Source organism: Pristiophorus japonicus, chromosome 12 (assembly GCF_044704955.1).
Source record: "Pristiophorus japonicus isolate sPriJap1 chromosome 12, sPriJap1.hap1, whole genome shotgun sequence".
NCBI lineage: Eukaryota > Metazoa > Chordata > Chondrichthyes > Pristiophoridae > Pristiophorus > Pristiophorus japonicus.
Window position 1 is genome coordinate 99,347,558 of NC_091988.1, and position 12,750 is coordinate 99,360,307.

The 12,750-nt window shown below is 45.3% G+C and overlaps 1 protein-coding gene across 9 annotated transcripts in view; it reads left to right on the forward strand.

The window, feature by feature from the left end:
- dock3 (dedicator of cytokinesis 3) overlaps positions 1-12,750 on the forward strand; it is a 1,878,236-nt gene that overhangs the window by 829,105 nt on the left and 1,036,381 nt on the right. For all 9 annotated transcript variants that reach the window (XM_070895785.1, XM_070895788.1, XM_070895786.1 and 6 more), the window contains one exon: positions 6,870-7,018. In XM_070895785.1, coding sequence (XP_070751886.1) covers positions 6,870-7,018 — 149 coding nt within the window. The remainder of the gene's footprint in view (positions 1-6,869; positions 7,019-12,750) is intronic.

Genomic DNA, 12,750 nt, shown 5'->3' on the forward strand with positions numbered 1-12,750 from the left:
GCTTCAAGAACCCATTAAATCAGTAGCTGGAGTCTAAAAAAACTGGCCAATAAAACTTCCACTACTCACACAGTAAGCAGCTTAAGTGCAACTGGCAAGTTCTGTAGAGTGTGCACATTAAACCTGGCAGTAAGTCGTACAGTTCTGTGCTGTACAAAACTCACATAAGCATATCAGACCAGTCACTCTCTTGCATGTTGTGTATCCAAGCTCATATGCTTTAAATGCTTGTTGACAACACTGTAGGTAATTACATTTGGAAGCACTTATTTTTATTGATTGTTGTGGGCATGTGTACTTTTCCTGCCTGCTTGGCTTTGTTCCTGATGTGCCAACAGAGTTTACAAAGTGTATCTGTCAGCTCATACTGTACGAGAAAGATGAGTTCTGATTTCAGAATCATCAGAGATTTTGTGATACTTATTTAACAATAAAAATCTGATCCATGTTTTCCTGCAACATCATGTTCATTTGTAGAATTTGATGCATCCCTGGGGACTGTATATTGCAGTGGGTTAATTCACTGTTCTTTTTGTTTCCAGCAAATCCAACCTAGACTGACGATACAAAACAGTTCTTTCTAATCATCAAGGTCCCAGTTTAAATGAGTCTCAACACAACTATGACCACATAAAGTTATCTGTAATTCTTAAAATTTGCACTCTTCTTCAAACATGTCACAGGCATGACTATCATTGGTAATGGTAAAATTCACACCAATGCAAAAGGGAATGTTCTTCAGAGTTTCTGACGGAAGCTGTCGTGGCAGGATAGAGGGACATTTACTGTGTGTTACTGCGATTTGAGGTGTCTACTGTATATGGTCCACATCTCTGAGCCGTATACGAGGGCGGGTATCACTACAGCCCTGTGGACATAAGAACATAAGAATTAGGAACAGGAGTAGGCCATCTAGCCCCTCGAGCCTGCTCCGCCATTCAACAAGATCATTGCTGATCTGGCCGTGGACTCAGCTCCACTCACCTGCCCGCTCCCCATAACCCTTAATTCCCTTATTGGTTAAAAATCTATCTATCTTTGACTTGAAAACATTCAATGAGCTAGCCTCAACTGCTTCCTTGAGCAGAGAATTCCACAGATTCACAACCCTCTGGGAGAAGAAATTCTTTCTCAACTCGGTTTTAAATTGGCTCCTCTGTATTTTGAGGCTGTGCCCCCTAGTTCTAGTCTCCCTGACTAGTAGAAACAACCTCTCTGCCTCTATCTTGTCTATCCCTTTCATTATTTTAAATGTTTCTATAAGATCACCCCTCATCCTTCTGAACTCCAACGAGTAAAGACCCAGTCTACTCAATCTATTATCATAAGGTAACCCCCTCATCTCCGGAATCAGCCTAGTGAATCGTCTCTGTACCCCCTCCAAAGCTAGTATATCCTTCCTTAAGTAAGGTGACCAAAACTGCATGCAGTACTCCAGGTGCGGCCTCACCAATACCCTATCCAGTTGCAGCAGGACCTCCCTGCTTTTGTACTCCATCCCTCTCGCAATGAAGGCCAACGTTCCATTCGCCTTCCTGATTACCTGCTGCACCTGCAAACAAACTTTTTGGGATTCATGCACGAGGACCCCCAGGTCCCTCTGCACCGCAGCATGTTGTAATTTCTCCCCATTCAAATAATATTCCCTTTTGCTGTTTTTTTTTCCAAGGTGGATGACCTCACATTTTCCGACATTGTATTCCATCTGCCAAACCTTAGCCCATTCGCTTAACCTATCTAAATCTCTTTGCAGCCTCTCTGTGTCCTCTACACAACCCGCTTTCCCACTAATCTTTGTGTCATCTGCAAATTTTGTTACACTACACTCTGTCCCCTCTTCCAGGTCATCTATGTATATTGTAAACAGTTGTGGTCCCAACACCGATCCCTGTGGCACACCACTAACCACCGATTTCCAACCTGAAAAGGACCCATTTATCCAGACTCTCTGCTTTCTGTTAGCTAGCCAATTCTCTATCCATGCTAATACATATCCTCTGACTTCGCGTACCTTTATCTTCTGCAGTAACCTTTTGTGTGGCACCTTATCGAATGCCTTTTGTAAATCTAAATACGCCACATCCATCGGTACACCTCTATCCACCATGCTCGTTATATCCTCAAAGAATTCCAGTAAATTAGTTAAACATGATTTCCCCTTCATGAATCCATGTTGCGTCTGCTTGATTGCACTATTCCTATCTAGATATCCCGCTATTTCTTCCTTAATGATAGCTTCAAGCATTTTCCCCACGACAGATGTTAAACTAACCGGCCTATAGTTACCTGCCTTTTGTCTGCCCCCTTTTTTAAACAGAGGCGTTACATTTGCTGCTTTACAATCCGATGGTACCTGCCCAGAGTCCAGAGAATTTTGGTAGATTATAACGAATGCATCTGCTATAACTTCCGCCATCTCTTTTAATACCCTGGGATGCATTTCATCAGGACCAGGGGAGTTGTCTATCTTGAGTCCCATTAGCCTGTCCAGCACTACCTCCCTAAGAGACAGTGATTGTCTCAAGGTCCTCCCTTCCCACATTCCCGTGACCAGCAATTTTTGGCATGGTTTTTGTGTCTTCCACTGTGAAGACTGAAGCAAAATAATTGTTTAAGGTCTCAGCCATTTCCACATTTCCCATTATTAAATCCCCCTTCTCATCTTCTAAAGGACCAACATTTACTTTAGTCACTCTTTTTCGTTTTATATATCGGTAAAAGCTTTTACTATCTGTTTTTATGTTTTGCGCAAGTTTACTTTCGTAATCTATCTTTCCTTTCTTTATTGCTTTCTTAGTCATTCTTTGCTGTCGTTTAAAATTTTCCCAATCTTCTAGCTTCCCACTAACCTTGGCCACCTTATACGCATTTGTTTTTAATTTGATACTCTCCTTTATTTCCTTGGTTATCCACGGCTGGTTATCCCTTCTCTTACCGCCCTTCTTTTTCACTGGAATATATTTTTGTTGAGCACTATGAAAGAGCTCCTTAAAAGTCCTCCACTGTTCCTCAATTGTGTCACCGTTTAGTCTGTGTTCCCAGTCTACTTTAGCCAACTCTGCCCTCATCCCACTGTAGTCCCCTTTGTTTAAGCATAGTATGCTCGTTTGAGACACTACTTCCTCACCCTCAATCTGTATTACAAATTCAACCATACTGTGATCACTCATTCCAAGAGGATCTTTTACTAGGAGATCGTTTATTATTCCTGTCTCATTACACAGGACCTGATCTAAGATAGCTTGCTCCCTTGTAGGTTCTGTTACATACTGTTCTAAGAAACAATCCCATATGCATTCTATGAATTCCTCCTCAAGGCTACCCCGTGCGATTTGATTTGACCAATCGATATGTAGGTTAAAATCCCCCATGATTACTGCCGTTCCTTTTTCACATGCCTCCATTATTCCCTTGATTATTGTCCGCCCCACCGTGAAGTTATTATTTGGGGCCTATAAACTAGGCCCACCAGTGACTTTTACCCCTTACTATCTCTAATCTCCACCCACAATGATTCAACATTTTGTTCATTAGAGCCAATATCGTCTCTCACAACTGCCCTGATTTAATCCTTTATTAACAGAGCTACCCCACCTCCTTTCCCTTCTTGTCTATCTTTCCTAATTGTCAGATAGCCCTGTATGTTTAATTCTCAGTCTTGGCCACCCTGCAACCACGTTTCTGTAATGGCCACCAAATCATACCCATTTGTAATGATTTGTGCCGTCAACTCATTTACTTTGTTTCGAATGCTGCGTACGTTTAGGTAAAGTGTTTTAATACTAGTTTTTAAACCATGATTTTTAGTTTTGACTCCTCCTGCAGCCCCTTTATATTTATACATATTGTCCCTTCCTATCACCTTGTGGTTTACACTTACCCCAGTGCTACTCTGCTCTGTTGCCTCCTGCCTTTTGCATTCTTTCTTGGAGTTCTGTTCATCTGAGCTCTCACCCACTCTAACTAGCTCAGAGCCCTCTCCCGCGTTTCCATCCCCCTGCCAAGCTACTTTAAAGCCCTCCCAACCGCACTATCAAAACCACCCGCGAGAACATTGGTCCCGTCTCTGTTGAGGTGTAACCTGTCTGACTTGTACAGGTCCCACCTACACCAGACGCGGTCCCAATTGTTCAGGAAACTAAAGCCCTCCCTCCTACACCAATGCCCCAGCCACGTATTTATCTGACTAGTCTTCCTATTTCTACCCTCACTCGTACGTGGCACTGGCAGTAATCCCGAGATTACCACCGTTGAGGTCCTGGCTTTCAATTTTACTCCTAGCTCCATAAACTCAGCTTTTAGGACCTCACCCCTCTTTCTACCCATGTCGTTGGTACCAATGTGGACCACAACCACTGGTTGTTCCCCTTCCCTCCCCAGAATGCCCTGTAGTCACTCAGTGACATCATTGACCCTTGCACCAGGGAGGCAACACACCATCCTGATGTCACTTTTGCTGCCGCAGAAGCGCCTATCTGCTCCCCTAACTATTGAATCTCCTATCACTATAGCCCTTCCCGTCTTCTTCCTCCCCCCCCCCCTCCCCCCGTGCAGCTGAGCCACCCACGGTGCTGTGGACTTGGCCCTGGCTGCACTCCCCAGACCTTAAGCTTGGTGCCAGATTTGAGGCCCTGGTCTTCAAACACTCTCTTCCTCTGGCGACCAAAGGCTGCGTTGGTGCACTGGAGACGGTGTTGGATCTCGTCGTCGATATCTGCCCTTGTTGTTAGTAAGCCCCCGAGGTATGGAGAATGGTCCACGTTATCCAAGGCCGCGCCGTGGATTTTGATGACCGGTGGGCAGTGCTGTGTGGTGGGGTCAGGTTGATGGAGGACTTTTGTCTTACGGATGTTTAGTGTAAAGCCAATGCTTTTGTACGCCTCGGTTAAGGTGTGTAAAGCCACCTGAGAACTCACTTTTAGGGCCCAAGTTTCCACATGATTCGCGCCTGATTTTTAGGAGCAACTGGTGGAGAACGGACTATTTTAGAAATCGCAATTCTCCACATTTTTTTTTCTGCAGTTCTAGTCACGTAGAACAGTTCTAGTTTCGAACAGAATTTTTTCTTCAAAAGGGGGCGTGTCCGGCCACTGACGCCTGATTTGAAAGTTTCCACAGTGAAAACGTACTCCAAACTAAAGTAGAATGGAGCCAGTGAAGATTTTTGTAGAACTGAAAAAACCTGTTCTACACATTAAAAAGCAGGCGCAGGTTACAAATTAGGCGTCCAGAACGAGGTGGGGGGGACGGGGGGGGGAAAGGAACTCATTAAATTCGACAATAAATCCTTATTTATACTTCTACAAATATTATACAAATAAATCCAACCTGAAGAAACATTTATAGCCAAGAAAAGATTAAATAAACCATCTTCCTACCTGTGTGAAAGTGCTTCAGCCAGGGAGAATTCTGCAGCCGTTCGTGCCGCTGAGCGGGAGGGGGGGGGAGAAAGCCATTCGTGTCGCTGAGCGGGAGGGGGAGAGAGAGAGAGAGAGAGGGAGGGAGAGAGAGAGAGTGGGGGGGGAGGGAGGGGGAAGGAGGGAGAGAGAGAGAGGGGAGGGAGGGGGAGAGAGAGGGGGGGAGGGAGGGAGAGAGAGAGAGAGAGAGAGGGAGGGAGAGAGAGAGAGGGGGAGGGAGAGAGAGAGAGGGGAGGGAGGGAGAGAGAGAGAGGGGAGGGAGAGAGAGAGTGGGGAGGGAGGGAGAGAGAGAGAGCGGGGGGGTGGGGTGGGGAAGGGAGAGGTCAGGTCGGATCGGATCCAGTCCGGGAGTCGGGTCCAGTGGGGCGGGGGGGTGGGGGCGGGTTGGGTCGGGGAACAGGAGCGCGGGTCGGGTCGGGGAACAGGAGCGCGGGTCGGGTCGGGTCGGGTCAGTCGGGGGTGGCGGGGGGAGCGGGTGTCGGGTCTCGGGTCGGGGCGGGGAGCGGGTGTCTGGTCGCCGGGGACGGGGGGGGAGCGGGTGTCGGGTCGGGTCTGGTCGGCGGGGGGGGGGGAGCGGGTGTCGGGTCGGGTCTGGTCGGCGAGGAAGGGGGGTAGCGGGTGTCGGGTCTTGTTGGGGGCGGGGAGCAGGAGCTGGCCGTGGGAGGAGCCTTATCCACGCAGCCCCAGTGAGGCCATTCAGCCAGGGCTAGGGGCTGCGTGCTTCGGGCCCCTCCCACACAGTTCGGCGCCTGGAGCTACTGCACTTGCGTGCTGACTGTAGCGCGCATGTGCAGAGGTCCCGGCACTGTTTTCAGCGCCGGGACCTGGCTCCGCCCCCCCCACAGCTCGTGCTGGCTGCGCCGAGGGCCAGAGGACCTGTAAGTAGGTGGAGAATACCGAGGATTTTTTTAGGCGCCGTTTCAGGCGCGAAAAACGGGCGCCCAGCTCGGAGGGGCGCCTGTTTTTTTTCTTGTGGAAACTTGGGCCCTTAGAGTGGAAGCACGTCTTTCTCGTTTTCGAGGGACTGTCTATGATGATGATACTGCACTACCACTGACGTTGGGAATACTTGATGCAAACACTTTGATCTTTATGAACACAAAAACACACTGCTGTGCTCTGTGGATAAAAGAAGTACATGTAGAATTCTTCCCCTCACTCCATTATTGTGGTGAGTATGGTGGAAATTTCTGACGAAGGGTCGTCGACCCGAAATGTTAACTCTGTATTTCTCTTCACAGACGCTGCCTGACCCACTGAGATTTCCAGCGTTCTCTGTTTTTATTTCAGATTCCAGCATCTGCAGTATTTTGCTTTTGTATGGTGGAAATTTAGTTGGCTTGTGGTCTGGAGATGTAGAGTCAAGTGTGCAGGAATGAAGTTAAGAAGATAATTTGTTAGCAAGATTGTAAAACTTTTGTTTAAACGGCTTCTATCTTTTTCTTTCTACAGAAGCACAAGGTGGACTTATTTTACAAACTGCGCCATGTAATGAACGAACTGATTGATTTGCGGAGACAGCTTCTATCCGGTCACCTGACCCAAGACCAAATCCGTGATGTCAAGCGACACATCACAGTCCGCCTGGACTGGGGCAATGAGTAAGTTCATCTAGGGAATTTGGTTTATAATGAACCGTTTACATCATTGTCCATCTTCTCCTTCTGTTAAATGTCTTTTTAGTGATGAGACATTAAACCAAGGCTCCGTCTGCTCTTTCAGGTGGACGTAAAAGATCCCATGGCATAATTTCAAAGAAGAGCAGGAAAGTAATCCCCTGTATCTTGGCCAATATTTATCCCTCAATCAACATAACAAAAAAACAGATTATGTGGTTATTATCATATTGCTGTTCGTGGGAGTTTGCATTTGTGCAAATTGGCTGTTGCGTTTCCTACATTACAACAGTGATTACACTCCAAAAATACTTCATTGGCTGTAAAGCACTTTGAGACGTCCGGTAGTTGTGAAAGGCGCTGTATAAATCCAAGCTTTTCTTTCTTTTCCAGTGCTCCAGCGCAGGATATGAGTCTGCTATCCTCCAAAAGCCAAAATTGTAATCTTGAAAAAGGGAATTATTCACTTTCATTTTAGCTGCAAGACAGTAATTAAATATTTAAATGGTAGCAAGTTGTGTACCTGCTGAGACACAAGTGATTTATCTGAGCTTAGAAAATAGTTTTACTATTGGGATTCAAACAATAACTGATTTTCTATGCCTAATTTGTTTTGTCTCCCCAGACCAGTTCTTCCCCTTCTCCGCATAATTCTGTTTAAATTCAAAGACTATTTCTAGGTTATATATTTTATCTGGTAGTTTTACAGGTCACAAAAGCAATTACCATGAGCAATTCTTTTGTACGCATTGGCAGGGAGTTACCTCTCGTGGCAGTCATCATATCATAGGCAGTCTCTCGGAATCGAGGAAGACTTGCTTCCAGTCTTAGAATGAGTCCTTGGGTGGCTGAATAGTCCAATACGAGAGCCACAATCCTTGCCACAGCTGGGATAGACAGTCGTTGAGGGTAAGGGAGGGTGGGACAGGTTTGCCGCGCGTACCTTCCACTGCCTGCACTTGTTTTCTGCATACACTCGACGATGAGATTCGAGGAACTCAGCGCCCTCCCGAATGCACTTCCTCCACTCAGGGCGGTCTTTGGCCAGGGACTCCCAGGTGTCGGTGGGGATGCCGCACTTTATCAGGTAGTGCATTTACTGCTAACTAAATGGGCTCATAATTAGCTACAATCTATTTGCACTATTTTGTGATGCTCTACAGTTGTTAAGGTATTGGATATATTGACAGCTATACAGTAAATCTTGCACAGTTTGACATCCATTTTTGTTGGTGTGCAGTGGGCACCTGAACTGGAGAAGTATTTGCACCACATTCTTCTTTGATGACCACATATAAAGAGTTGGGGGACAACAAAGGCTATTTTAGCATTTGGAGCAAAGAGGAAAGGGGGACATAAATCATGCTTAAAAAAACTTGGTGGAGACCCATTCTCTCATTCTCCTGTGCATACAATGGGTAAAGAAGTAGGAATGTCAGAAGTCCCTAAAAGTGACTGCATCTGTAATCCACATTATCATCTTCTTGCCCTATAACACCTCCACCGACACACACCCTCAATTTTTTTTCTTGCCATCACACTGGAGTTTGTTCTCCTGCAGAAGAATTGTTTTCACCAGTTTATGTCCGTAAATATTTGTTGGTTAAGCTTTTAAATCGCCCAAATATTCGATTCAAGATATATATTACATCCAGTTTAGAACCTCCTATCCTGCATCACAGGCCATTACTTGGTGCCTTATCCTCAAACTTTTTGCATTATATAAATTCCATAAATGTTTTCAGTGACAGCCAAAACTGTAAAGCTGACAATCCCATCAGGAGATTGCCCAGCTCAAACTGATGAGTGCTGTCACCTCATTAAAAAACACAACACAAATTGGGACTCACAGGTCAGTTTGCAGCCTTGACTTTCATTTTGTTTTCAGTTACTTTTTACAGATTTGTAAAAGAAGCATTGTGACAATTATAGGAACCTTGTCTTGTTTATTTACATAAAAGTGATAGTAACCAGGGTCTAAGAGGGATTCCAGTTGGTTTCTTAACTCTTAACTCCAAAGATACTTTTTATCCGCCTTGAAGCCATTTAATCTTTTCATCAAAATGTGGATTGTACATTTTAGATTATTGTGAATGTCGGCACTGAAAGGTTAAGGCATCTTAAGATCCAGGCAATGTATATTTCCTTAATTATTATTCTGTGTTGTCCTTACTAAGATGTAGTAATCTAATCTTAGAGAAGATATTAAATGGATTTGTTTGATTGTCATATGTTCAATAATATTGTTGTATTAATCATCAAATTAATTAAGTATACAAAAGGAATAGTTGTTTGTGTTCTTCAGTTCTTGCAAGAATTCTGGAGGAGTTTTAGACTAAAATGTTGCATATCATCAGATTTACTTATTTCATTTGTAACACAGTGGAAACTTTTTATTCTTGAAAAGACTATAAGAAAAGAAGGAGCTGAAACCAGCATTAAACTGCAACAACACATTCTCTATGGTATATGTATTCTAAAATGCTGCTTGTATTTTTAGCATATAGCTACTATCTTTGTTTTTGTATATTATTTAAATGTCGAGAAATTTGATTATTGGTTTAAGTCTGCAAATCTAATTCAGTGTATATTTTCACGAGCCATACAGACTTAAGATGTAGTAGGGCTAATATGTAAATTACAGTACATAACGTATCATAGCCAAGGTTAAGTTTTAGACCCAAGCTACATTATCTCCAAGAGCAAAAGGCAAAATAGGCATATTTTAACTCGTAAGGGATGAGGTCCACTTACAGAAAATGTCATCAGTCTGAAGGAGAATATGCTTTTTGAAAAGCCCAAACTATAACAATCATTAAAAGAACTAAATATCAGTTTCAACTACAAGAGTCCACTTTTTAAGGGAATAGGATGGACAAAACATTGCCTTCAGATCTAACTTGGATTATATTTCATCAGAAGAGCCAAATCTAATTGATGATCAATGCCAAGAACCCAGGCACTTGTCAGATAAGGTAGATCCAACTTGTTAGATTCCAATTCGATTCAGCACAGTAGGTTGTGGGACAGGGAAGGAAATCAAGACAAAATTCATTGAACATATGGTGCATACTTTCCCTTACAGAAACAAGTGACTGTAAATCACCTTGCAAGGCTTGCGTCTCTACAAAAAATGAGTATCTGAAAGATGTCCTTAAGACTTTACAGGACAGCTTGCTAAAGTGTTTTCTTCATGATAACTACTTTCTGTCAAACAGGCCATATTTTCCCAATAAAATTGGTACCTGTTACTCACATTTTCCACAATAACACACATGGTACAACAAGGTTGACTCTGAAGCCTTTTGAGTCGTTTGAGGAGCAAGTGTTCCTTCTCTTGAGTAAAGAGGTGGCAACTGTGCTAAATCAAAAGGGTTCCTGCTAGGACCCTAATTCAGAGCAGGTAATATTCAATATTTCAGTGCTCAACTATTATATCGATAGGCATTGAAAGTTACAGTTGAGCAAAGAGGACATTAATGATAATTGTGCATGATAACTTCTGGCCCTCTGGGATTATTTATACAATGAGCAGAGGTCATAGATTTAAAATAACTGGTAAAAGCACAAGAGGGGAAGTTAGGAGACATTTCTTAGATTGTTACGATCTAGAATGCACCACTTGAAAGGCTGGTGGAATCAGATTCCACAGGAACTTTTAAAAAGCAATTGGACATGTACTTGAAGAGGACTAATTTACAGGGTTATGGGGAAAAAGATGGGATGTGGAACTAAATAGGACAGTTTTTTCAAAGAGCCTGCACAGGCATGACGGAATTACCTCCTTCTGTGCAGTAAGATTCTATGATTCAGGTGACCCTGCAGCGTGGGACCTTGGATTTTAAGCATGCCTTGTTTAATGATTTGCACTGCTCTCTCCGCCTGGCCGTTGGAGGCTGGCTTGAATGCTGCCGTCTTGACGTGATTTATGCCGTGGTCAATTATAATGTCTTGGAATTCTGCGCTGGTGAAGCACGGACCATTGTCACTGACCAATGTGTCAGGAATTCCGTGCGTTGCAAACATGGTTGCGAGGCTCTCCACAGTGGTGGAGGTTGTGCTCGAATTTAAAATGGTGCATTCGATCCACTTTGAAAATGCATCTACAACGACGAGGAACATTTTGCCCATGAATGGGCCCGCATAGTTGACGTGCACCCGCGACCACGGTTTGGTAGGCCAGGGCCAGGGGCTCAGTGGAACCTCCCTGGGGGCATTGCTGAGTTGGGCACAAATGGTGCACCTTCGGATGCAGAGCTCCAAATCCGCGTCAATACCAGGCCACCAGACGTGGGATCTGGCTATGGCCTTCATGAGAACGATCGCCGGGTGATCGCGGTGGAGCTCCCGGACAAAAGTCACAGAGGCATGACGACTCGGCTGCCCAACATCAGGCAGTCTGCTTGTAGTGATAACTCATGCATGCGCCTGTGAAAGGGTTTTAATTCCTCGGGGCAGGCATCGTGAGCCTCTGCCCAGGTACCGGTTAGGACACATCTTTTTACTAAGGATAACGTGGGGTCGCTGGCCGTCCAGGCTCTGATTTGGCGAGCCGTCATGGGTGAACCTGTGGACTCAAAGGCATTGATCGCTATGACTATCTCACAGTCCTGTTCGTCAGACCCTTCCATGGTCGCCAGGGGTTAGCCTGCTGAGCGCGTCGGCACAGTTGTCTGTGCCTGGTCAGTGCCTTATTGTGTAGTCGTAGGATGCCAGCATGAGTGCCCACCGTTGAATTCACGCTGAGGCGTTGCCGTTTATTGCCTTGCTCTCGGATAGGAGGGACGTGAGGGGCTTGTGGTCGGTTTCTAACGCGAACTTGGCCCCGAAAAGGTATTGGTGCATCTTTTTGACACCGTACATGCACGCGAGCGCCTCCTTCTCTACCATTCCGTACCCGCGCTCCGCCCGCGAAAGTGAACTGGAGGCATAAGCTAAGGGTTGTAATTTGCCCGCACTATTGACATGTTGCAAAACGCACCCGACCCCATACGCTGACGCATCGCATGTGAGAGCTAGCTTTTTACCTGGGTCAAAGAAAGTCAAAACACTGTTGGAACACAGAAGGTTGCGTGCCTTATTGAAGGCGCGTTCCTGGGCGTTCCCCCCAAAACCAATCGCACCCCTTCCTGAGTAGCACTTGGAGAGGCTCCAGCAGTGTGCTTAAGTTCTGCATAAAGTTCCCAAAGTAATTGAGAAGCCCGAGAAAGACGCGCAGTTCTGAGACATTCCGGGGCCTGGGTGCCAGGCGAATTGCTTCTGTTTTGGATTCTGTTGGGCGGATTCCATCAGCGGCAATCCTTCTGCCCAAAAATTCAACCTCGGGTGCGAGAAACAGGCACTTGGATTTCTTCATTCGTAGGCCTACCCGATCCAACCGCTTTAGTACTTCCTCCAAATTACGGAGATGGGAGTCGGTGTCCCTGCCTGTGATAAGTATGTCGTCTTGAAATACAACCGTCCCCGGGATGGACTTGAGCAGACTCTCCATGTTGCGCTGGAACATGGCAGCTGCCGACCTGATGCCGAATGGGCATCGATTGTATATGAAAAGGCCTCGATGTGTGTTGATGGTGGTGAGTAGCTTAGATTCCTCGGTCAATTCTTGCGTCATATACGCAGATGTGAGGTCTAATTTTGAGAAAAGTTTACCTCCAGCCAATGTGACAAATAAGTCCTCCGCTCTGGGCAGCGAGTACTGGTCCTGTCGGGAGACT